A 25,957-nucleotide genomic window follows, 5' to 3' on the forward strand; every position below is an offset into this window, starting at 1 on the left:
GAATTTCCACAAGTCTTCATGAAGTGTAAAATGCATGCAAGAGAGAAAAGTAAATGAGAAAGAATTATACCTATGCTTTTCCTGCTGTCACTTGTGTAAACTTGAATTCAGAAGCAACTTAAAACCAGGTGTTGGTAAAAATCTAAGTTATTTATTAAAAGAAAAAATCATTGCAAGCCGATGACTTAAGTAAAAGGCAACAGGACAAGTGGGTACAGTTTAAATCAAATACATAAATAGAGAAGGAAAGTGCATAATGCAATAATTCTAGCAACAACAAAAAAGATAAACTAATGCAGGATTGTTGTTTTAAGCAAGAATTGAAAAAAAGACTATTTTCTGCCTACTGGACAATCTATAGATTGGATCATTTGTGGAATAAATTGGCTGTTTCCACCCTTTTAATAATTATCAGGTAAAACGTTGTTTATTTTAAATGTTCACATGATGGCCTCATTTGCATCCAAATGGATCCTTGCTCCTTGATAAACCTGCTCAACTTTCCAACACATTTTTATGGAAATCTGCTCAGTGATTTCACAGAATCCCGCTGACTGCCATAAAAAAAAAGCAACCCACGTTGTGCTCTCTATTAAAAATAAAGACAAATGTGTCTCCAGTGAAAGACAGAAGAAGAATAAAGTCATTAGGAGGAATCAATATAGATGTAGGGTTATCAACAGGGATGACGTAATGTGTATGCTAATGGACGCTTCCTCCGGGGGGCTGCTTCTGATGGAGCCTCGACAATGGATCGCTCAGTGCTGCGGTCAGGTGAGCTGCGGCTCCCCTCGCTCCACTGAGCAGATGGTACAGTCCACATGCAGTCGATAGTTGTTGCTGAGGAGGTTCCTTCACATACCGTTGAACCTGCTCTCATCCCGGGTCCTACGGCTGGAGGCTGCGCTGCTTTTCCAACATGTCCCCGTCATCTCACCGGAGCCACCGTGGAGGACACGGCGTGGTCGCGTTACTCCACGTTTTATGCAGTATTATAGGTGAGTCCTGGTTTCCCCCCCCTGTTTGTTCCGCGGACGCTACACAGAAGTTTGGAGAGGGAGCTGCGTGTCTCTCGCACCGAGCACAAATCCCGGGGAAAACTGGCGACCAGCGCGTTCTCCCGCCGGCGGCATTATCAGAAGTTTAGCAAGTTTAGCAGGTGTCCTCTGAAGATTCAAGCAAACTTGGTTTTAAGTTCACTTGAACGTATCGGAAAGAGGTAGCTAGCCGGCACCACCACCGCGGAGGATGGCGCGACCCGAGGCTGCCATAGAAACCCTCCATAGAAACCTCCGAGGAGCACACCGTCATGTCCATTAACGTATATACGCGCACCTGGCCTACACCTGGGTCAGTGCGGAGTTAGTGGGAGCCATATTGGCTCCTGAAACATTTTCTGTTAAGGTAATATGCAGCTGCGGGTTTGTCTAAATGTTCCCGAACTGTTTGGGAACTTGCACGTGCGCCACCAGTGATGACTGAACATACGACAGCACCTTGCACGTCTGCGTTGACGAGGCTCAGACGCCATGTGTCTGCTGCTAAGCCTTGGCTCCCAATTCGCTCAAGTTTGTGTGAGACAGCAGCAATACTTGTGTTGCCTGCACAGAGTTTCGGTTTCTGCACAAAACTCAAAAGAACTGAATAAGTTCAGTTATTAAGGAATATATAATATATATAAAAATACAGTGGATATTAACCCTCTAGTCCTATATTCTAAAATTGTGTATATATAGTGGCATTATTCAAAGAAATGGGACTTATGAAACCAGGCTCAAATATATATTTCAATGAAAACCACACCAAGTTCCAAAGGGGAATACAAGTATTTTTCAGCCTGGGCCTGTGGGTGTGTAAATGAATGGTACTTAAAAAAAACTTTGGAATCGGTCATGCAGATCTCCTTCGCCAGCGGGCGCAACACTGGGCAGTAGCTACAATGCAATCTTATGGGGCAACTGCGACAGAAATGTCCACAATTTTGGGGAATTGGTTCACATTGTTATTCTGTTTGGCAATATTGCACATGTCTCACTGAGCTATAAGTGAATTGGGCCAGACTATGTTTGTTCCCTAGTTTTCCTCTTACCATAGCTGAAACTAGGAAAAGGACAATGTTGACTGAACATCTTTCTGTGTAATACACTTCAATGCAGCAGTGTCACAAGCTACATCCAAACTACATCTATATAGATTTGAGTCAAATACCGTCTTAAATTTAAACTTTCACTAAATTTTACAAAACTGTGTTATTCTGTTGAACGGTCTTAAATTGCAATCATTTTTTCTTTTTCTCATAACTCGCAGAGACTTTGGAGAGAACAAAAGTTCAGTCCTAAACAGACTGATCACCTCCTTCCCCTCCAAGTTGAAGCACAGAGACCTTTTGACTTGCTTCACTTTAAGTCTGCTATACATTTCAATGAGGTGTTTGACCTTGTGCCTTTGTTGACTGCAGAATAGATGCACACACCCGTACAGCTAATAACGTTAAGTCTTAAAGGGCAACAAACACTGAATTCTCCTGTACACATCGTATCTGTCATTAAAGATGCATTAATCATATTTTTGACCATAAGGGAGCAGAAAAGCAGAATGGAGAGTCATGTAATGTCTCTAGCTTATAAAGTTGGTATAGTTTACATGTTGACTACTTCTACATTCAGCAGAGAGGATGTTTCTCACATGTTCGTGAGAACAACCATTCAGAAAATGTGCATTCATTAAAACAAAAATCATTATCCAAAAATGCTTAATCCTCCATAACATTGGCACTGGTTGCCTTTTGAATTAAATACTTGTATAAGATTTCATTTTGATATTAACAGTATTCATATTTAAAATAATAATAAATAAACTATATTTATGCGCATCAATTAATTAACAAATACATCATGAGGAAAACCAGAACAAGAATCAAGAAAGTACAATTTTCTTCAAGAAAGCCAAACTACAAATTGCTATAGGTAAGTGCCATATAAGTGCTACTAAATCGCTACTTTTTTTTTTTTTTTAATCAAGGTATAGTTGGAAGAGATGTGTTTTTAGTTTGCGGTGGAAGATGTGTAGATTTTCTGCTGTCCTGATGTCATTGGGAGTAAACAGTCGTGATTTTGTTGAGTGGTTAGCTCGCAGTGAGGGAGCAACAAGCCGATTGGCAGATGCAGAGCGGAGTGAACGGGCTGGGGTGTAAGGTTTGACCATGTCCTGGATGTAGACTGGACCCGATCCGTTCGCAGCACGGCACGCAAGTACTAATGTTTTGAATTTAGTATTTTACGTTATTACTTCATCAAAGACATAGTACATTACTCTCTGCAGTCACTTATACATTCATATCACATGAATGTTGTGATTTCTTGTCTTTTCGCAGTTTTAAATGCATCAAAAGACGCAAGTAGTACATACCTGCACAGCAAAACATTGCTCCACAGCACCAGTATTAAGAAACTCCATAGTGTACCTTTTTTAAGTTGTATATTCTATATAATGTACACAGTGTCAAGTTTGCCCAGCATTATTCTCACATCAAAATTCATTAAACATTTTTTGGGATTAAAACATTTTTCTAAAATTAATCTAATCACTGGGCCCTGAGCTGATTTCCAACTGATGAACCACTTATCAGAACCAGGAAGCCAGTTTAAGAATATGCATGTGAATAATTTCAGCAAAAAAGTAGATTTGAAGGTCAAATAAGATCAATATGTCCCACGACTATTTTCAATCCTTCTCTCTCCTGCTCTGGACAGCTGCCTCGGCTACTTCCAACCTAACACCTTCACCATTTATGTTCTGATTTCCACTTTTAACAAGACACGCTGCCCTCTGGCAAGACACTCATATTAATACATCACTGCCACATAAGTGGTGCATGTGAAGGTAGTATTGACTAAAGTGAGAACGAGCTGCAGAGTATCCCTGGGGAGCAGAGTGTCCTTGATGACAGAATATATTTGTGTGTCTGTGTATGGTCTAGGTATTACTTATGTTGTGGGGACCTCAATCTGAGTCACAATTTAGGGACTTTACCTACCTTATTGGGATAAAGACCAAATCCCCATCATGTAAGTTCCCCATCAATTTTAAGGTGAAGACATGATTAGGGTTTAGGGGGTAAGGCTTGCTTGTATGTGTGTTGCATTTGCAAGCATAACTGAAAGCGTCTCTTTGATGATAAAGATAGCAAAAACTTGAAGGACTTTTCTCTCTGGAGGCAGAAGACGAAGAGCGAGAACTACGTTATTGCTATGTCAGATAGTCGTCATATAAGATCAGATAGACTTTGCCCTTACTTTAATTACTCCCTTATTCTGAGTTGGAGAAACGAGGACATGCTTATGTAAGGTTGTCGTCATGTCACAAGTGAAAATTTAATACAGCCACTATACCTCTTCCATAAAATATTGTGTACAGTAAAGGAGAAATGCTGTTTCTTTCCTCCTAACTGAGCTGTTATTCTTATCATCTAACTTCATCATTGTACCTGACAAATACAGTCAGTGGTAAAAATCTGTTTCTCCTTGAGGAAAAGGGTCACTCACAGTGTACTGCACAGTTACTATCTGGATTGAAGTGTGCCATTTTGCACAATTTATACAAAACGCAAATAATATGCATTGTGTTTTCATTCAGAAGGTTTGAATCGTTTACTATGTCTGTTTCCACTGGTTTATTTACATTAGCTTGGGGCCATTTTTTCATATGCAGAGCAGCTTCATTCCTTGGAGGAAGCTGTGATCTGTGTGTTGTGCAAAGTGTGGGATATGGGAGTAATCAAAAAGGAAAGCAGCCATATATGTGAGCATGGCTCTTCAACTGGAGGCACATTCCAACTATTCATTCGCTTGTCATTGTACCGCCACACCAGCGACAGCCATTGATGGAGCCATTATGTCTACAAGTTGTACATCCATCCATCTGTTTGTGCATCGCATTCTCATGTGCTAACTCAGGAAACCCTTGAGGCAATTTCTTCAAATTTGGCACAAACTTCCACTTGTACTAAAATAAACTGAAAGAGTTTGGTTGTCAAAGGGCAAGGTCATGGTGACCTCATAAAACATGTAATTAGCCATAACTCAAAAGTTCATGCACTAAAATTTTACATAAATGACAAAGTGATAACATTTAGTATCCAAACGGGGAAATAAGTGGTGGAGTGGTATCGCAGAAACACACTCAGTTAAAGTAGAAACTTCTGTTGTAATGCAGAGTTCTAAGTGCCTGCCAAAAAGTGTAAAAACAGTATGGTAGACAAAACCAGACCATGATCTGCGTAATACTTCTAAGGTTATATATGCCATATCCACTGCCACTAAATGTTGCACTTGTATATCAGCATCTCTGACAAAAATGCTTTGTTGGCCACAAATGGCATTGGCGTGATATACTCTATTGCAACTCTGTCAGTACGACATCTTACGATTGTAGCATTTGCCAAACAAATTCTAAATATTGGTAACAGCAAGTTAGCTAATATTACCACGCCTACTCTAATCGGTCACCTAGGAAAACAGAAATGTCACATTACCAATCACATTACTAACTTATGTAGGTGAACAGCCAATTCTAAGTCAAGATGGACCACTTTAGCAGCTCGTATGGATCTATGTCTTAGAAAAAACAACCAATAATGACTCTGATCATTTTTTTTTTTAGCCGAAGAACATGGTTTCTTCACTGGAGGGAATTCTTGAAAGTCGCCCACACATGAACACATTCAGACAAATCTGTTTTGTTATGGGCATCTAACTATTGTTCAAACTTAAAAAATGTGAACATATCCTTTTTAATGCAGCGTATCCCTGATGAGTTTTTGTTATCAGTGAATTCAGCTAATTTACTGTGTGTGTGGGGGTGTGGGTGGGTGGACCGACCGGATTGACTTTTAGCCAGTTTTCCCAACTTCAACAGGCTGTTTGAGGGATAAGACTTTACTGTAGGGTTGAGATAAATGTAAGGGTTGGGGTTAGGCATTTAGCTGTTAAGGTTAAAGTTAGTGTAAGGGGCTAGAGAAGTATGTATGTATGTGTGCTATTGTGTGTATTTTATTGTCAGTTGAAATCGATGTATTGCTCTCTTTGCACATGAATTCAGCATTAGTCTATCAACAGACTCCACAACTTTACATGTCCCCACTGATATGTCCTCCCTTTTCTCTGCATGAGTAACACAATGACTCATTATGCCCACTCTTCCAAAAATTAATGCTCTCAAGATTTCATTTTCTTATTTAAATATTTGGCTTGTATTTCAGTTATTTATTCATAGCCCAATCTGGGCAAAACATAAAAACTGTTAACTCAATTGGTATGCCAATTATCAAAAGTTGAATAATAATTATTTTGAATTCAATACAATGTACAATATTTATTGCCAAATTTGGCTAATACATCAATTTAATTGGTTAAACTGTCACACTAATCTGGAAGCTCTTATAATTAACCTTGTAATTAACATCTGAACCCAAAGTTGTGGGAAACTGACAAAAACTAGAAGCACTGTCAAACAAGTACCAAGTTCTCAGAAGTTCAGACTTTACTCCAATAACAGTACAATTAAATAAATATAAAATAAGACTCTTTTTTTTTTTTCATACTTGATGGGAAGGGACATTTCCTTCTACAGTATTATTGTTTGAGGACATGGCCTTTTTAGTGTGTGATGGGCCAGAGATGGAGCTGTTTTTGGCAAAACAACAATAGAATATTTGGAGTCAGTTGCCAAGCAGCGCAGCAGGTTTTGATTTACGATGATGTCTTCCTGCTGGCAGCTTGTTGCAATTAGTGATGTGCTTGAAGGCTCTGGCAGTCTAGTGGTGTTATATTTTCTTTTCTACATCAGTAACGTAATTCCTCTGTTTTCTGTTTGCCGGAGTCCTGGCGATATATATTTCCTCTGAGTAGTGTTTCATACGTGACTTTCCTCTCGCCTCTCTTCACTCAGCCTTCTTTTTCTTCTCTCAGCGATGATGTCATCGTCATGTGTTAGCATATCTCTTCCCCGCTTTTTCTTTTTTCCTTTTTTTTCCCCCTGCCGGTCGCAGTCTGTTCTCCTCGTATCCCTTTGACTTTCCTCAACGCGATGTTGTGCGCCTGCTTTCAAGACACGCCACATTTCTGACAAGTGCAGGTGATGGAGTGCATGGGCTAGTTATATTTGGACAAAGGGCACATAGACGGTCTGCTTTTGATTTCTGAATTCAGGTCAGGAGGAGGAAATCTATACAAAAGAAACTATTTAATCAAATGAACAGTCAGTCACACACTCAGCTGTATGTTACATGTTTGAAAAAGCCCAACACCTGCTGTGGTGATATCAAGCTCTGAATCTAGTCTGATAAATGTAAAGGTTAGTACATAACTTATACAGATATTAAATATTTTTGATAGAGATAATAGCAGAAACACTCTTTACCCACTGATTCCTGTGATCCTGTATGGGCTCAGGGATGAAATGTTTAAGGGAGAGGTTAAGTACTCAGTATTTAATAAAAGGCGACTATTTAGATTCTCATTTTTTATTTCTCTGCAGTGAATTTCTCACAAAGAAGACTGGCTCTGTATATGTACAAATTGACAGCTAAAGTACTAATTTGTCTAGAGGGATTATGCTTCAAAAAAAGTGAGCATAGTACATTTGAAAGATGTTGTAATAATTAAAGGATTTTTTTTATTTCAAACTGTTTTAATTAATGGTGTCATTCGAATTATCCAAAACCTTTGCAGATGAACATGATGGCATGTGGCTTCATTCCTGTTTTCCTATGCGTCTTTGCAGGTCTGTGCTGCAGTCAAGTGGTGGTACCTCAGAGGGTTAGTGCTGTGCTGGGGAAGAATGTGACATTGGAGTGTAGGGTGGAAATGGACTTGGAAACAAACCTCTCTCTCACTCAGAGTTCCTGGGAGCGCCGCTTACCTTCAGGCGCCGTCACCTTGGCTGTCTACAACCCTGAGTATGGCATCTCCATCCCAGAGCTTAGTCACCGCTTGCATTTCCGCTCACCCTCCTTTTACGATGCCACCATCGTCCTGGAAAACGTGGGCTTTGCTGACGTCGGGATCTACACCTGTAAGGCCGCTACATTTCCTTTGGGAAACTCTCAAGCCTCCACTACGCTCAATGTGCTCGGTAAGTACTTGTAGCATGTGTGATATTGAATATTTATCAAATGTGAATAAACTGCATGTGTAACTGTAAATTGATTTGTCTTTGGGGTATGGACAAAACAAGATATTTGAAGATTCTTGTGTTTGGTGTTTTTCAATTGTTGTATTCTCTCATTTGAGAAAATAACGGACAAATAATGGAAATAAAAGTCACAACCCTAATGCAAAGCTATGGATATTGACTCTACAATTGTATTCTTTTGAAAGGAATCAAATTAAGTATATTTGGTTCAGGCAGTGCTTGCTATTAATTTCCAGATTGTTTGGGCTGGACGATTTGTCGAGCTCAATATCAAAGTAGTTGTAACAATGTTTTTCAGATCTATCAAGATATACTAAATGTATCCAAAATCACATATAACATGTTTAAATTCTTAATGGGATAAACTGGAGATAAGATTCCTCAGCAAATAGAGGAGAACAATGACTTTTACAGCATCAGAAAACAGTGTTGTGAGTCCTGTATTAGCCCTCGTTTATAAGGGCTTGTTGAGTAATAGCAGGTTCCAATCCTGTGTTTTAAATTTTGCCAAAAGAATTACCCTTTTGTGTTCATGTGCATCACAGGTTGTCAATGCTGGCTCACAGACACTGTGCATGTGTGTGCTCGCTTTGTTCACAGAACAGATCACAGGGATGGTTAGAGCTGCTAATGGTGGTTTGGATTTGGTTGTAGTGGAAGAGGTGAAGAAAATTGAATTAAAGCTGCGGGAAAAGACAACTGGTATTGATTTAAAAAAAGAAAGATGACCTCAAAAGGATGTTGAAATTCTAACGTGTGTCTCCCGCCTTGTTGTTTGTTCTCTCTTAATCACAGTGGAGCCGAAGGTCTACGTGTCAGCAGGTTCAACCGCCCTGATCGATGGTGGCAATGAAACCGTGGTGGCCACCTGTATCGCTGAGCGGGCTCGGCCCCCAGCTGAGGTGTCCTGGGAGTCCAACCTGTTTGGCCAGTCAGAAGTGCAGCTGTTCGACGAGGTCAACGGCACCACCAGCACACAGGTGCGCTACCTCTGGCAGCCCACACGCCACGTCCAAGGCCATGCGCTCACCTGTGTGGTCCGCCACCCAGCGCTGCTGAGTGACTTCAGGATCCCATACCAGCTCAACGTGCAGTGTGAGTGTCTCTATGGGCTGAAAGAGCCTTATATCATACATGTAGATTATTATTATTGATTCTGTTCTGCTACAAGGCTCTCATTTCCTCTGCCAATGAGGTTATGTTTTCTACCCTTGTCTGTTGGTTTGTTTGTAAGTAAGTTTACACAAAAACAATTGAAAGAATCCCCATCAAACTTGAAGTAATAATGTTGATGTTTTGATGGGAAAAAACAGGCACATTTAGGAAAACGATATCTATGATTGTGTGAAATTTGTGGAATTTTCTGCAGCTTGATCTAAGTAAAGGGGACTGTTGGGCTGTGGTGGAGGTATGTGCTCTAAAAGCACAATTATTAGACTTGTCAGAATAAACGTACAGAGTCAATTAAGGTCCAAGTTTAGCTGCCATTTGATGAGGACATACACGACAGCCTAAACCTTAAAACATTGTGTTAAGCACAAAGTACAGTCTTAAAAGTGATGGTTTTTAATGTCCTACAGCAGACAATTGATAGCCCTTGGCCTTGTCGGTGTTGATGTTTGATTTATTTAAAGCACATCAACAACAATCCACTTTAGAAGCAGCTGTATTGATGGAGATGAAATGTGTCTGGATGAAAAGGACTAGCCACTCAGGCTCCTCACAGGTGTTGATTATGGTTTAAGAAAGGCTGTCCTTGGTGTTTTCTGTCATTCATCTTCTTTTTTTTTTATTCACAGTCTATAGGCTTTTCTGCGTCAGTACATTGCTACTATGTGTAGCCATTAACTGAAAACTGTGCTTTCTGTCAGTACATATCTATACTTAAGGGGCACAAATGTATTTTTTTAAATGATATACAAATCGACTGGTGGAAGGGGTAAAATAACCCACATGGAAATATTTTAGTTTGACGGATGACTTTTATTACGGTCTGAGTTACTGTTTTGTGACAGATGGCAGCAACAAAGGATTTTATGCTCATTCTGTGTCGGCACAGTGACAGTTCCAAACATAAAACATAGCAAACATTTATCCATGGAACAATGCCCTGCATTCTGTAGTTTAAGTAGCTGAACAAATGGCAACGAACAGAGGAGCTGTCTTAATATAGACATCTGTGAAAACCCCATGATAACTTGGCACTGAAGAGAACTGGAGAACATTGTTGTTGACCTGGATTTAAAATGTACAACTCATCATAGCATGCAAGTGACGACTGTTAGTTCCTCTGTAGGTGCTGTTTTTGATCTTATAGTTTGCTAAACATCTTTGTGCATATTTGGATGACAGCACGACCAACCCCAGACTCCATATAATGTTGCACACAAATTAGGAAAATTATCATCTTGTAATCAATACTGTGTCACAACTGAAATATTTTTAACCTATGACAATTCACCTTGGTATACCTGCTTGGTTTACCTGGTTAACACTAGAGCCTGATGCCTTTTAAGACTGATATTGGAGTAAAACATTTTTTTATTTATAAATAAAAAAACGGCAATGGCAATTATTCCAAAGATGTCGTTATCAAACCCTTATTAAAAAGAATTGTAGTTGAGGGTTTAACATTTTTCATAAATAACTATAAAGAAAAGAGGAAAGTGCTGCACATGCACTTTATGAATGTGTGTGAATGGGTTCTCAGAATTTTTTTTTTTTTGTCTTTCTGTAGTTGCTCCTGACATTTCAGTCGTGGGCTACGATGGAGACTGGTATGTGGGTCGGGAAAACGTTCAAATGACTTGCAAGGCCAACGCAAACCCACCAGCTCATCACTTCAAATGGATCAGGTCTGTATGTCTGTGTGCGTGACCTTTTCTAAGGTTTTACAGATTTCTGAAGATTAGCAACTGAAAAGTAATGTTTACTTTATTTAAGTCTGTCACGTCATTTTAAATAGAATAAAGTAATATTAAATGTCACATGATTGCATAATAGGATGTTTGTTGTAAGTGTGCTTGTGTCTAAATGTTTGTGTCTCTTGTGTGTCACAGATTGGACAGTGAAATGCCAGAAGGGGTGGAAATAATGAATAGCACTCTGCTCTTCCTGCGTCCCCTTCAGCGGAAGGATTCTGGAGTATACAGGTGTGAGGTTGCCAATGACATCAACCTCCGCAGTCGGGATGTGCGCATTCTCATACAAGGTGAGTGGAGTGTACACAGCTGACTCCTATTGCCTTCTCCCTTAGGAAGCATTATGCGTGCATGCAGGTCATGGAAGGTATCACTGCCTGTGACATTGTCCTTCAAGCTGAAACGTGACACTGTATCACTCTTGCTCATCCTCTACATACTGATAGTCTGTCACACCCACAGCACAGTGTGTTGGCACTGATAATAGTGATAATATTAGGTTGAGTTTTAATTGCATGCTGATTAACATTAGGTCTCCAGATGTTCAAAAGGGAAGTTCAGCCGCCAAACAGCTGCAAAGATTTAAGGCCTCTTCAGACCATAGTGCACCGCCTCTGCTCCGTTCTCTTGGCTTGGCATCTGAGTGTGTCATGTCACTCTGTTGTGTTTGATGAGCATGTTCATCTGGTTTCATGAACTCGCTCTTGTCTGTGGAAGCCCTCTCACTGAATGATGCTCTGATTATGATGTGATTTTCTCTCTACATCTTTCTCGTTTCCTTTCTGTGTTTCTTTTATTTCTGCATGTGTCAAGCAGTAAGAGGCGAAACCCTGCAGCCTGACGGAGATGATGTCCCAGATTCATAAAACATTAACTAGTTCTTCTCAACTCCTATTTATTATTTATCATCCATATTTCATTTTCCTTTGAGAGGGGGGGGGGGGGGGGGGTGTGTGTGTGTGTGTGCATATGTCAGTTCGACTGCCTCTGCATGGAGTTGGACGACTGAGACTACAAACGTTTGGGTGTGTGTTACTTAGCTCTCAGATGTGAATCTTTTCCTCACATCTGGACGCGCACTGAGGTTAAAATGGCAGAGCAATTTAGCAGCTCCATTAGAGCTTTTAGACTTTCCATTACTTGAGCGCCCTATGATTATGGCTGTTTGCTTTTCGGTTGTCTGGCTCCACCACTAATATAGTTCACAGTAATAGTGTTATATATTATAAAATATTGTCAATGCCTCATTTTACTTTCATAAGTATTTTCTCATGCAATGTACGGAATTATTTTAATATGTACTCCTGTGCAAAAATGCATAGTCAGGAAATTTAGGGGTGTCTTCAAGTACCATCATTAGTTCACCTCAGTAAGTCACACATTTTTTGTAATAAATAGCTATCGTTTGTAACGATAATGTTGTTATAGTTTACACTCAACCTCTTTGAGTAATTTAACAGCAAATAAAACTTGCCCAATGAGTTAACAGTGTATGTATTAGGCCTGGGCAATAAAACAATATCTATTTTTTTCAATAAAATATGTATCCCTAGAAATATAACAAAGGTTTGATATATATTGATATATTGCTTGTGCATTGTTTAAGCATAGTGTAGATTTTTAAGCTGATCTTTAAACTTTAAACTTTTGTCATTCTCTACTCTTAATGAAGAGTTTAAAACCACAGCCATCACTTAGGAGCAAAAATTGGTTTAATACTACTATATGAATATAATAATATGATGGTATTTCTATAATTGTGATAATTATCAATATCGACTGATATTTTAATTTGTTTTATTCTCATTTCCTCTTAAGAATTACTGACCTTTTACAAAGCTGCACTCATTAAGTGTAACAGGCAGTTGTCAAAAAAGGATTATATACACTACTATTAAACTGAATGGACATAAAACTACCTGGGTGAGACAAAGTCACCCACTGAGCCAAGTAATCTTAAAACATGGCGCCAGCAGAGCTGTCCTTAGTTAACAGATTGAAATGAAAAGGCAAATGGTGTACTTACAGGCCAACAGCAAACACACAGCTTCAAAGATCTAATACTGACCTGTAGATAAGACCTGCTTGAGCATTCGTGACATTGGAAAAAGTTGGTTTATATCACCTCGGTTACAAGTGATTGATGGAAGTACTTGTCTGTGCACATGATTGGATATCCAGGTGCAAAGCCAGACGAAATATTTCACAGAATTTGACTTAATGCTTTTTAAGACAGATTTCTGTTGTGTCCTCCATGTTAAACTCCTGTTGTACAGGGACACAAATCCATTCACTCGACTTCTTGAATGTTTTCAATTTGTGTTCACTATACTCTGCTCAGTCTTTGGTTTCTTCAGTGGCCTTACGTCTGCGTTACCTCAGAATCTCCAAAAATGAATGTGTACTTTTTTTTTTTTTTCGCCAAATGAAGAAAACTGATAGAATGGTGCTTAAATACCTAAAGCTGTACTCGAATAAGATTGTCGTTGATTTCTAACATATGATTTGTTAATTTGTTGTACTGATGACATCATGGGAAAAGAAAGAACACAAATACATCATAACTGAAGATTTAAAGGGGTAGGTATTTCTTGTTCGAGCCATTTCAGAGGCGCAATTAGAGTGATTGGTGGCGATCATCTTAGGCTACATCCATACTAATTTGTTTTCTTTTAAAACGGCGTTCTAAAACTAAAATGATCTCCGTCCACACAAGCATTTTAGCTCTGTATCAGTAATCATCCCCGTCCATATGAGCACACCTGAAAACATATTTCCTGTGACCATTCACACTGGGCATGTGCGTAGTGGTGTCAACGGACAGCAGATTGTCTACGCAGCAGTTAGTTGCATACTTACAGAAAAATGGCAGGTGTAAAGGTAGCAACGGTGATGCGTTTTGAAACTAAAATGTAGTAGTGTGGATGTAGCTGTAGGAGAATATTAAAAACTCATTCATCCATCAACTAATATAACCATTTATTTAAACCCACCAAATTCTAGTGCTTGTTTTACGCATGTCTATTATTCATTGTTTAATTATTGAACACTGCACCTAGAAGTTCTGAAGCGTTGGCAGTGCAGACCTGAGTTTGCTGAGACCATGTACCATGCATAGTTTAGTATGTGTGGTAGTTTAGTTGATGTTTTTTTAACCTATCCTTTCTTAGTAAAATGCTGATGTAGTTGGCATTGACAATCTCTGCTTCTGTCTGTTCATCTCTCCCTTCCATCATCTACTCCCCTCTTACCCTCCTCTCCTCCATTAGATCCTCCCACCATGCCTTCCACCATTACTGCTCCTGTCCTAGCTGGCTCTGCCTCCTCCACCTTAGTGGATGATAAGGGCCATGTCCTCCTCAGCTCCCCCACACTCGAAGCCCTACCTGAGAGTAATCTTGGTTCCGTAGTGGGTGGTGCTGTGGGTGGGACCTTGTTCCTGCTACTGCTGCTGTCTATGGTAGGCGTGTATTACCTACGCAAACAGCAGACCTTCCACGGGAATTACTACACCCCGTACCTGGGTCCCAATCACCTCCAGAAAGCCCCTACACAGCACGAGCTCCGCCCAACCAAAGCCGGAAGCAGCTCCTTCCGCCGCGACCACGACCGGGAGGAGTGGGGCGCCAGCCAGCTCAAACAAGAGCATTCCCATAGCGACTCTAACGGAGAGGAGTATCCCCCTAATGGCTTCACTAGGGCAATGAGGGAGAGCAGTCACCACTGCAATCAGCAGAATCACCAGCGTGAACACACACAGTATTCTATCCCATGGCAGGCCCGACTACCGCATCCACCGAAACCACAGGGAAACGGCTCCCCCTGCCAGTCAGATGACTGCTACGATAGCGGGACTGATGCGGACTATGTCTCTCACACAGATGGCTCGGTCATCTCACGTAGGGAGTTGTTCGTTTGACAAGCTCCATGATTCTGCAGGAGCAGAAATGCTACATAAATAGGAAGTTTTCATTTATTTGGTTAGAAAGAAGAACCACATTATTTCTGTTTTGTACGCACACAGTCTCAGTTCTTTAATTCTTTTGTTTTACAATTGTCCTGGACAACACTTGATCTAAAGTTTCTCTTTGTCATGGGGACAGACTGTGGACTGTTCAGCCCCACACCTACATGCCTACAGAAGTGGGCATGTCACTAGTTTGTGTGTGCAGAGTCTAACAAAAGACGTAAGTATGTGCTGTTTCTGCCTTACTACATGGACTGCCAATGTATTTAGTATTACTATTGTGGTTCAGTGGAGTGAAAGCCTTGGGACTTTGAGGTCACATATGTTAGAAGAAAGTTGTTTTTTGTTTTTTCAACAAAATCAGCCTTTTTGGGCTATGTGATGCTTATTTGTATATATGTTGCTATTGATTACATTGAGTACACTTACTTTAGAAGACCTCTGATTATAATTGGCTAATAGTTAAGAATGGTGCAGAACCGGATTCGAAGTAAATTTATTTTCCCAAAACTCAGTATAGGGCACAGCAGAGGCTGTATAAGCTGATTCAAAAAAGGTCTTGCTGAGAAATCAATATCCCTCCATGCTTAGTGACCTCGTGCTCATACATATTATTGCACTTCCTTTTGCATAACTTAATGGGCAAACCGGATCATCAGACCTTATTTAAATTACCGCAATGGGAGACTTGTGAGGTTGAGGACTTGACCACCAATGTCCTAGTAACGTCCTTTTAAAACTGATGGCCCAGAGTGGGAAACTTAAGAGCATTTCTACCGTATGTCCTCAGCTCGTCTTATATCCCCAGGAGGCAGGGGTGGAGAGAGGCTAAGCAGAGGAGCCTGTGTGCATGAGGCACAATCCACTGAAGCAACAGACTCGGTCTGTCACACAGTCGAACTTTGATATGCAAATTTGCCACACCATCTTCTCTGTCCACTGCAAGTAGAAATAAGTTAAAATATTATTACTGATTTATTTTTATCCCTCGCATGGTGGTTATGGATACGTTTGTGTATTTGCGCTCCAGCCCCAAACCAGGACTCTGGGAAATTGTTTGGATGTTTGAAGCAGGTCGTCAGTATGGCAGCCACCATGCACTGGCCTCCTTGTCCCAAAGTATTTTGTCTCACAAAGAAATCATTCAGGAGTGCAGCCAGGACACTATTACACATAACTACCCATGGTCTAATTTCACTACTCTCAGTAATCTGTTGAAACAAGAAGCAATTACAATCTGAGGCATTAATAGGCTTATTGTGGCTTATCCATGTGTGCAACTGCACACTCTAATCATACTAACCAGTTATTTGAAGCATTTATGATTACTATTATTTTTATAACAACTCATACTATTAGATAAATCAGACAAATGAGGTCTTTTGTGCTGGATATGCTGTCTCTGTCACCTGTGGTTATCAAACTGTCCACTCAGCTCTTTATCCACAGCACAGTGCTTACTCATCAGAAGGGACAGACAATTTGTTTTAGTGCACTGATGATTAAATCTCTCACTTTGAATAGGGATAAAAATAATCTGGCTTGAGTTGCAACTAATTCGGTATTTATTTGTTACCAGCCTTATTTTACTGCCCATTAAGGTGCTACAACGTTTGCAGGAGTATGATTGAACTGAGGTCTAAGTGTATTTCATAAGTCAGTGTCCAGTGGTTCATGAGTCAAAGCTATTACGGGGTTAAAGATGCATCTCAGTTTTTGTATGTGACACAGATAAAGTGTTTAATAGTTCACCAGACTGCATGGAGGATATCCCACAGTTTCTTTCATGTACACTAGTGTTTGTGAATACAACTTCTGTAGTGTGGTCACCTTTACAATATTTGCAGCAAGATGCCAAATATTTGTTGAACGTACATTACAGATATAATATGATGACAGTGCGTCTCACATAAGTATTAAGTGACTAGGTAGCAACTGATTATTATTACGTAGCTTCTATAAATGCCTAACGTATCACTGTTGTATACAGGGTCTTGTAGCTTGAAATAGAAATGAAAAGATGCTATTTGGCCACTTTAATATTACAGCAAGAGTCGATAAAATGGGATTTAGTTATATTGTTATGAACCTGCACTAATTTGTCAGGGTATGAATCTTGTGGAGTGAGTAGGCTGCGATATCTCTGTGAGATTTAATAATGTTCGACTGTAACTTGCAAGCGGACAATATGACACCTGTGCTGTTGTTCCAAGTGTTGTTTCAGATGCTGTGCAGTGCAGTAGGACTAAAATACACTAAGCTTCCCATTATAATAACTACCAGTTATATTATTTTGATTCCTTCACACTACGAGTGTGATAAGACAAGTTTTGGATTAATGTTCCCTGGTTTAGAGATTTCTTGCCTAAAACAATACACTTGATAATCTACTCAACACACTGTCGAAAGTTTTGAGACTATTTCTTTGGTAGAATGTAGTTCCCATGAAAACTATCCAGGGGGTTTATTATTATTTATTTATTTTTTGATATTTTGCTTTTAATTTGATGTAATTTTCCAAACCTATGGAAAACTAGATTGGCACTCAGTGGAGTGCATGTCTCTGTTATGGCCCAACAGTCCCCTTAAAACATATCAAGCCGCACCAAATTTCATAAACTAATATATCATTTCACTTAACATGTTGGATTTTATTCCATTAAGATCCACATATTATTTCCTGCCAAATCTGAAAATGTGGGGAAAAAAAATCACGGTTTTGATCTGCCCCTTTGTCCAGACCCTAACTATAAGTTAATGGCGTCTTACTTGGCCTATACCCCATCCTTCCACCAAATTTCAATAATCTGGCTTTAGCAGGTTTTCATAATCCGGCAAAAAAAACTGGACTCAAAACACGACCTTCTTGGTGGAGGTAGCAAACAACATTCCATTTGTCTTCATTGTATTTGGCTGCTGGTTAAACCATCAGAGAACATTGCCTCAGGACCTGGGTCTATAAATCCCTATTGACATGTAAAATAGAAAAGAGTTTGAGTGAACTGATGCTTTAATGGGAGTACAGCTGGATCATTTGTGAACCACAAAACCTCATTTACATTGTTGAATTTTAAGTTGTGTTCTTGATTGTTTTTTTGATGTTGCTGCTGACACCTATGATTTCAGTATTTCATATAAATGCAGAGAGCAACAGGAAGCACAGCAGCCTCACCCTGTTGTTTTGTTTGCTTCTATGCACTAAGACGGAAATTCCACTAATCAATATATTATTTTTGCTCGACCGTTTGCAGCCCTGCACCTGGATTAATGAAGTTCTTTTGTACTGTGACATTTTGTATAGACATCAGTCCTCAATATCTTCAGGAGATGTCCTTCACTTTGAGTTGAAAATACAACTATAGTGCCTTAGATACCTAGACGAAGAAATTTCTGTGTTTTCTTATAATTGGATGTGGCGACCTTATTTGTTGCTCTGAGATTTTCTTTAACTTTTTGTTTTCTGATTTTTACTGCATAATGTTTGTTGGGAGGACTCAGTTGTCAGTTGTGCCATATTCACTTCTCAGCCCTTGTTCCTATGATGGTTATTGATGCAGTATATTTACAAATCTAGAGGCATTAAAACACACACAAAGATGATGTTAAAATATATTTTAATTTAAAATTCGTTAAATCTCTACTTCATATGTGTGTGTCAGGGTTTGTTTGTTTTTTGTTGAATCACTGTTGTTAAAAAGACTGAAGAGTTAACTTCAGTCTCACCTTGTTCAAATGCACCTTGTGGTCATGTTTGTTTTTGTATATACAGAAGGAAATGTAAGTTTCTGGAAGGAAGGAAAAAAGAATATTTATGTTAATGTGACAACAGTGAAGCATTATTTTGTCAATCGTTCTGACAAACTTTAGTTGAATAAAGCACCTTAGCACCTGTGAGTGATTCTCTCTGGAGGTTTTTCAGCTCGCCATTACTCAGACTGCTCAGTCTCAGCCTCTTTGTGCTTCTGTAAATGACATCATCTCTCACTCCCTAACGCATAATGCTGCATAACCACCCCCCCAAACCCAGTACGCACGTGTGGGACGCCGTTCATGATGTAATCCAAAATCTTTTTTTTTTTCTCCACTTCACCTTATCTCCATTACGCTTTAATATCTGCGAATCAGGGGTTTGATTTATTGCTTTAGCTTTCAAACACAATGGTGGACTAGTGAGCGGTTCCTGTCCAGTGGAGAGTGTTTGGGGAGATCGAGCAGCACCTCTGCTCTCCATGTGTCCTCTTGTTTGCTTTGTTTCAGAGCAGAAAGGCCCTCGCTCTCCCCTACAGCTCCTCTCCTTTGTGAATTCAACACCCCTTGCGTCTTTCTCCCACTGTCTACCAGCTGGTAAAATTAAATGCTGAGTGTTTATGTCTGGCCCAAAGTCCCCACTCTCCAGCCCATTGACTGTCCCCATGGCAACAAGCTCATCTGGAGCTGCTGATGGAGGCTGTCTTCCCACAAGCTCTACCTGGCCACAGAAAAGTGGGAGGGAGAGGGGATGCCAGGGAGTGTGAGCGTGGAGCAAAGAGGTTAAATGTGCTGCTGTGAAAGGCGAGAGCAGAAAGGGAAAATTAGCCACTGGAATTGAAAATGGCCCATTATGTTCTGCTGCACTGCAGAGCGCTCCTCTGGCTATGAGGGCATATCATGCCAATGTGACCTTGACACCGTTCAGCATGGACTCCAGGTCTTCACGACAGACGCACTTCCCTCTGAATGTCTTTATTTCAGCCGACCTCGCTGTCTTCTATAGACCTTATCATGGTCGCAGCAGTTGTTGTCACTGACCTTGAAATGGGGCATGCACAGTCTGAAAATACACGGCGGAGCTGCTCAGTATATAGCGACAAATGATGTCAGCCAGCAACGCTTGCATTTGTTTGAGACTTGTGAGGAAGATCAGTGGATTTGCTTTTTGCCTGCACACCAAAACAGTTTCCAAGGAGACTTTTCAGAACACACAAAGAAGCGAGCGAACGTCTCAAGCAGTGAGAGGGAGGAAGCGCTGACGTCTGTTTACGAGACACTTTGATAATAACTCCCCAGCAGAAGTGGGATCAAATTGTTACCATCATTGAGCGGAAAATATTGAAATAGATGACACACTGCCTGCAGCCCTAATCCCCCCCCCGGCTCCCTGAGGGTGCTGTTGTCTGGGCATTAGTTTGACCCTAGTGGGTAGATTTTGGGACAGGGGTGGGGGTCAGGGTTAGCCTTTACTCCCACGCTTCTCCTCAGTTGACCAAGGTGCACAGTGTTCAATTCATAATGAGCGTGTCAGCCTCTGACCTCGATGAGCGATTGGCGTGCACTTTTCTTCCCGGCTTCTCAGGGATGACGTGCGTCTGATAAAGTGCTGAAGTAGAAGAGACGGAGAAGTTCTTGTGCCGGAGCCAGATCCCCCGCATGGGGACAGTTGATCTACAACTAACACCACTAATCCGAGCCCCTCCAGAACGGATGGTATTTCAACAAATGAGATGTTCAAATGGGACAAAAATGTCAACAGAACATTAATAAATATGTTTACGCATATCATTGTCCTAAATCGTATTTTTAGCTAAATGACTCAAGTAAGAAGCACCATGGGAGATTAATAATGTATTATGATGCACCTTAGTTTTATATAATCTCAAAATTTCCCTATGATAACATAAGATAAGTGTATACTGGTGTGTGATTAAACCTCAAACTCCTGAAGGTGTTTCTCACGTGTTGGGTGTAAAAGCACTTTTTATTTCTAGTCACGTCATGAATGTGAGAAATTGTCTGTCTCCAGACATTAAAGCAGGCGACATAATGAACTGCATTTATAAAGGCCTTTTGATCAACTCAAGAGTCTCTTGTCATAGCTCAGCCGCCATCGAAGGTAATCGAACGGTTATTAACTGTTAGAGGACGCTGTGAAGGGAGCAGAGGGGAGAGGGGGAGGGGAAGAAGTGGCTCTCAGGGGCTGAGCTAAGAAGTCCCTGTTTGTGCAATCTGCATCATAAGTGAACTGTTATTTAGGATTCTTGTCTCAGCCTTTTATCGACCCCCCCCCCCCAGCTCCCCAAACCAACTGGAATTGACCAGTGTGCATTTTGTTTTGTTTTTCCTTGTCACCTTTTGTCCTCCATGTTCCTCCAGTGTCCCACAATCACAGTAACACATTTACAGCTGGTTGGCCAAAGCTCGCTGTTCTGTGAGTTTAATGCATCTTAATCACTGATTAATCCTAATCCCCTCAGTGGACTACATGGAGCATATGCAAGCATATGGTCTGACAAAGCTAATTCAACAGACACAACTGTATCTAGTCCACACACAAAACAGAGGAGGGGTAGGATGGATGGATAACGATATAAAAGCTTAAAAAGTGGGATATTAACCAATGTATTTTATGTCACAGAATAAAACATGAAAATGAACCTTATTTCACGCATCTGACAAAAAAACAAAATGTCCAGATTTTAGAGGGGAAATAATCAGAGCAGTTAAGAGCATGATTAACACCAGCAGAGACTTAAACACGTCAATTACTTTTTTGTTTTATTGTATGTGCCACATTTACAAAATGTAAAACTAACCAATGATATCAATCAAGTGAATGTGTCTTGTTGGAGGTATTACTTAAAGTGCCCTTGTCTTGTAGTTTTGCTGACTGGATACTAATGCAGATTCGAACGCTCTGTCGTTTTTGCAAGTAGATGGTGACGTGTGGACATAAATGTTGTCGTTACTCCCCTTGCCTCTAGGGGGCAACTGTGGATCTGAAACTAAATGTACCCAGATGACACTGTGTCCTTGTTAGACAAATATTCAATGCCCCCCTGACTACGTTGACAGAAAATCCAAACAATATGAGCTTCACTTCCTCTAGCGCAGGCCTTTGAGTCTGTCCCTTCTTCTCTCATGTTGATGTTATTATAATGAGTCTCTCCCTCCTCTGTTTCAGGCCAGTCTCAGGCAGAGAGGTCAAACGCCATCGCCGTGGCCGGAGCTGTCATGGGCGCAGTCCTCGCCCTCTTCCTCATCGTCATCTTCATCATCGTGATCCTCACTGCTCGCAAGGCCCGGCAGCCAGCCTTCACCGACAAAGTGTAAGTGTGACAAATAATTCATGCTGCACAACATGCTTGGATGGTTATTAGTGACACGAGAACTCGCGGGGTTGACTGGAGCCCATCGGTGAGTTCAAGGAGTTGCTCCCTCCCCCCGCGGAGAGAGCTGCGGAGGAGCGTGGCCCGGGAGCAGGGAGGCTGCGGGACAAGGTTGAGGGGTGGCAGATGATTGCTGTCTTGGCAGCCAGCCCTTGTGCTGTTTTGATGCATCTGTTCCTGTAGTGCACCAGCGCTCGTGTTAATGTTAGAAGAAGCGAAGAAGAAGAACTTTGAGGTTAAATTATTTACAGAAGAAGCTGGGTCACACTGCCAGAGACCCGTGATTGACATTTCCCCGTGTGTGTGTGTGTGTGTTTGTGTTTGTGTGTGTGTCTGTGCTTGCCTCTTGTTCTTTGTTTCGTCTGTCTCTGTTGTGTCTCCTCTAAATAACTGTGACAGACGGTAAATTATAGGACTGAACAGGATCTTTCATGTCTTCTAGTCCATGAGGATAAAACCTGGAGGGTTTATTCTGATCAAGTCTGCTTCAATTTATCATTAGAGTCCACACAGCAACACAAATGTGCACGATATGTTCCCAATCCTGCCGATCGACCTGCTACCCCATACATACAAATCATTATTATGAACCTGTGGAGCATATCTGCAAGGTTGCAGGTTGAACCCCTCATCCATCCTTGTTAGTGTGTCATTGTGCACGCTCACTCCACAGCCGCTGTTCAATTTCTCAGCTGTGGTTTCCCCGCCCCAGTATCTCCAATGATTTCTCACTGTCCCGTCAAAGATTTGTGACGTACCTTTCTTCAAAAACATTTTCACCTTTTTTACATTGCGTATCCTCATTTCAGTGACAGCGGCCTCTTCAGGGAAATTTGAAAAACATTTGCTGTGCACGCTTCAGAGGGAGTTTCAGACTGAGTGATTATGTAACAGCGCTGGTGAAAATAGCCCACCTACAATTGCTGCTGATTGTCTGAACACTGGTAGAAAACAGCATGAACTGTGAGGGGAAAATGCGGTATAGAGGGCCCTGCATCACAGTATACTGACACTACAGGGTGGTATATCTATCTGTGTGTTAGTCCGTGGTCAATGCCGTGACAAACTTAGCATCTTAAGTGTGACCGTGGTCGGTCCCAGTGGGATAATGGGGGGATGGCGCAGCCGGCTGGACGCAGGACCTCGTCCCTCTCCGTCATCACACGCAGGCGTGAGTGGAGGACAGCAGGTCACTGAGACACTAACTGTAATCTCCTACCAGCCCTCATCTGAAGTATGAAAGAGAAGCAGAGCATCAAGTGATATACAGTGTTAGAAAAATCAATGCCTGTCATGACATGGTTTTACAAATGGCCAAGGTCAGTCCCCAGGTTCGGTTAAGTAGTGGACGGGGATTTCAATAAATGAGGGAATGACTCTGACTTCAGCGTTTTACAGGGGTTTAGAGGAACAGCTGTCAAAAATCGGAAGATGTACTATCATGTAGGAAAGTCCATCACCCTTATACCTGTGTTGTCAAATATACTAAACCCTGCTGATTTAGTCATGATGCCGTTAGTATCACTGGATGCCACCACACAGGGACACGTGATTGATTTAGTATTGTTTTTCCATAAAAGTTAGAAGACTTGCAAGAGAAAGGGTTAATGTGTAATCTTTAAGGCCGACTCAAGATAACCTGGATGACATCACTGTGACATCATCAGGGTTATTTTCTCAGACTTAAAAATGCAACAAGAGGTGTTCCTCCAGCCGCTCATCCTAAAATTGTATTGGGTAATTGATTTTTATACCAAGCAGAAACAATCACTAGAATAATTGTATTATTCTGTTCTCATTTCTATGCCTCTGTGCTGGTGACAGCCAGTGGCCAGAGGCATTGTTTCTTCTGGTTTTCTGTCTGCACCTTTCTTATAAACACAATATCTCACCCTGAGGGAATTTCTTCAAATTTGCTACAATGTTCATTTGGACTCAAGGTTAAACTGATATGATTTTGTTGGTTAAAGGTCAAGGTCACAGTGAATGTGATATATCAGGAACATCCAATAACCTTGCATCCGGCGCACACATTCACCAGGACTCATTGATGACCTAGTATTTGGGGGTCAAAGGTCAAGGTCACTGTGACTTCACACAACTCTTTTTTTTTTTTAATCATGAACAAATGAAGGAATGCTTCAAGATCATATTTTCAAATTTGACTCAAATGTTCCCTTAGACTCAGATTAATTAATTAGATTATGGTGGTTATAGGTCAGTGGTCAAGGTCATGGTGGCCTCACAAAACACGTCCTCTTGAACGTGATCAAAACACGTGTGTAGGGGATTTCTTAAAATTTTCACCAGTTGTCACCTGGACTTGAAGATGACCAGATTTCAGTGGTAAAAGGTTACAGTGACCTTATATGAATCTGGGAAAATAATGAAACTGAAACTGCACTGTTTGGCGGAGACACAACCACAGGGTGCTATTTCTAGCTTCTTAAAGGTAATCACGAAAGCTAAAATCTCTCCATCCTCTCTCTGTTTCTCTGAAGGATTGACCTTCCTCCGACACACAAGCCGCCCCCTCCCTATTCTGAGAGACCGCCGGTGGTACCTCTGGGGGTCCACGCATCACAAGTGGCCTGGCTCTGTCAGGTAACACTCCCTCCAGACACACACACACACACACACACACACACACACACACACACACACACACACACACACACACACACACACACACACACTACACTCCTCTTGTGTATCTGAATTCTTGTATCTACAAGGCAAACATTAACGTTTGGTATAAGCATAATGATGAGCACTGAGTCACAATAGGAAATAATAAGCAACTAACTGACATCTGTTTTTATTAAGTAGGAGGCCGGATGGCTGTACACATTTACTATGTAAGATAGTTAAATTTTTAATTTGAGTTCTCAGCACAACTCGTGCTTTCATACGCCTCTGCTTTTTCCTTTTTTTTTTTTAAGTCTATCTTTTTTTTAGCCTTACCCAGAAAGTTACTCAATCATTTTTTTTCTTCAAGCGTATCACGACTTTCTGAGGCTCTGACTTAAGAAATCACTTGAGAAGATAAGACTATTTGGGGGTTTTGTGAGCAGTCGCTGGATATGAATGATGACACATAAGTGTGTAATTCATTTTTGTTGTTTTTTTAAATGAAGAATCGCAAGACAGAGCGCAGGTACGAGCTGAGTGACTGGCAGTGCCCACCCACAACAAGGCAGAGGCCGCAAAGCCCCACCCAGCAGCCGTCCCGCCTGGAGTGGGCATGTCATCAGAGTGGGACAGACCGTGTGTACATCAACCACCATGAACACTATGTGTGACGGACACCAGGAACTCAGTCCAACAAGCAGCTGACAGACATTCACTCTGTCCGAGTAACATTGAGGGGACCAGACTCACCTGATTTATCGAGGGCATCGTCTTTCTTTGCAGGCAGGTTTTACACATTTTCATTACATTTTACTTTTCCTTACTATCTTAAATTCTTAAACATTTTGGACAATGCACTTATTTTCTTTCTTGTTGAGAGTTAGATGGAAAGATGAATCAATATGAAGTTGCGGCCGGCAGATAGTTAGCTTAGCTTAGCATAAAGAGTGGAAACAGGGGGAAACAGCTAGCCTGCCTTCTGCAGTATACATTTCCTAACCCTTTTCAATAACGCAAATTCAGTGCATTTCCATGTCAAAACATTCCTTTAATTATTTTATTTTACTTTTGAATTTACGTTTTGCAAATATTCAATATTTATC

At 40.9% G+C, this 25,957-nt stretch overlaps 1 protein-coding gene across 3 annotated transcripts; it reads left to right on the top strand.

The window, feature by feature from the left end:
• Positions 1–518: 518 nt before the first annotated feature.
• nectin3b (nectin cell adhesion molecule 3b) lies at positions 519–25,604 on the top strand. 3 transcript variants are annotated; one of them, XM_034606634.1, is made up of 8 exons: positions 519–998; positions 7,783–8,133; positions 8,989–9,288; positions 10,931–11,048; positions 11,253–11,404; positions 22,019–22,163; positions 24,725–24,827; positions 25,361–25,604. In XM_034606634.1, the coding sequence occupies exons 1-8, from the start codon at positions 920–922 to the stop codon at positions 25,523–25,525; spliced, it is 1,413 nt and encodes a 470-aa protein (XP_034462525.1). In that variant the 5' UTR covers positions 519–919; the 3' UTR covers positions 25,526–25,604. The 3 variants fall into 3 exon arrangements, with proteins under 3 accessions (XP_034462525.1, XP_034462524.1, XP_034462523.1); XM_034606633.1 differs by lacking the exons at positions 22,019–22,163; positions 24,725–24,827; positions 25,361–25,604 and adding an exon at positions 14,384–17,407 and having other exon boundaries at positions 617–998; positions 7,783–7,817; positions 7,899–8,133; XM_034606632.1 differs by lacking the exons at positions 22,019–22,163; positions 24,725–24,827; positions 25,361–25,604 and adding an exon at positions 14,384–17,407 and having other exon boundaries at positions 629–998.
• The last annotated feature ends 353 nt before the right edge of the window (positions 25,605–25,957 follow it).

Source organism: Hippoglossus hippoglossus, chromosome 14, assembly GCF_009819705.1.
Source record: "Hippoglossus hippoglossus isolate fHipHip1 chromosome 14, fHipHip1.pri, whole genome shotgun sequence".
In the NCBI taxonomy this organism is placed as follows: domain Eukaryota; kingdom Metazoa; phylum Chordata; class Actinopteri; order Pleuronectiformes; family Pleuronectidae; genus Hippoglossus; species Hippoglossus hippoglossus.

Bases quoted from the DNA above. Each gene is read 5' to 3' on its own strand.
- nectin3b (XM_034606632.1), top strand. From the start codon at position 920: ATGTCCCCGTCATCTCACCGGAGCCACCGTGGAGGACACGGCGTGGTC. The intron at 999-7,782 runs GTGAGTCCTGGT...GCGTCTTTGCAG, and splicing joins CGTTTTATGCAGTATTATAG to GTCTGTGCTGCAGTCAAGTG. The intron at 11,049-11,252 runs GTCTGTATGTCT...TGTGTGTCACAG, and splicing joins CATCACTTCAAATGGATCAG to ATTGGACAGTGAAATGCCAG.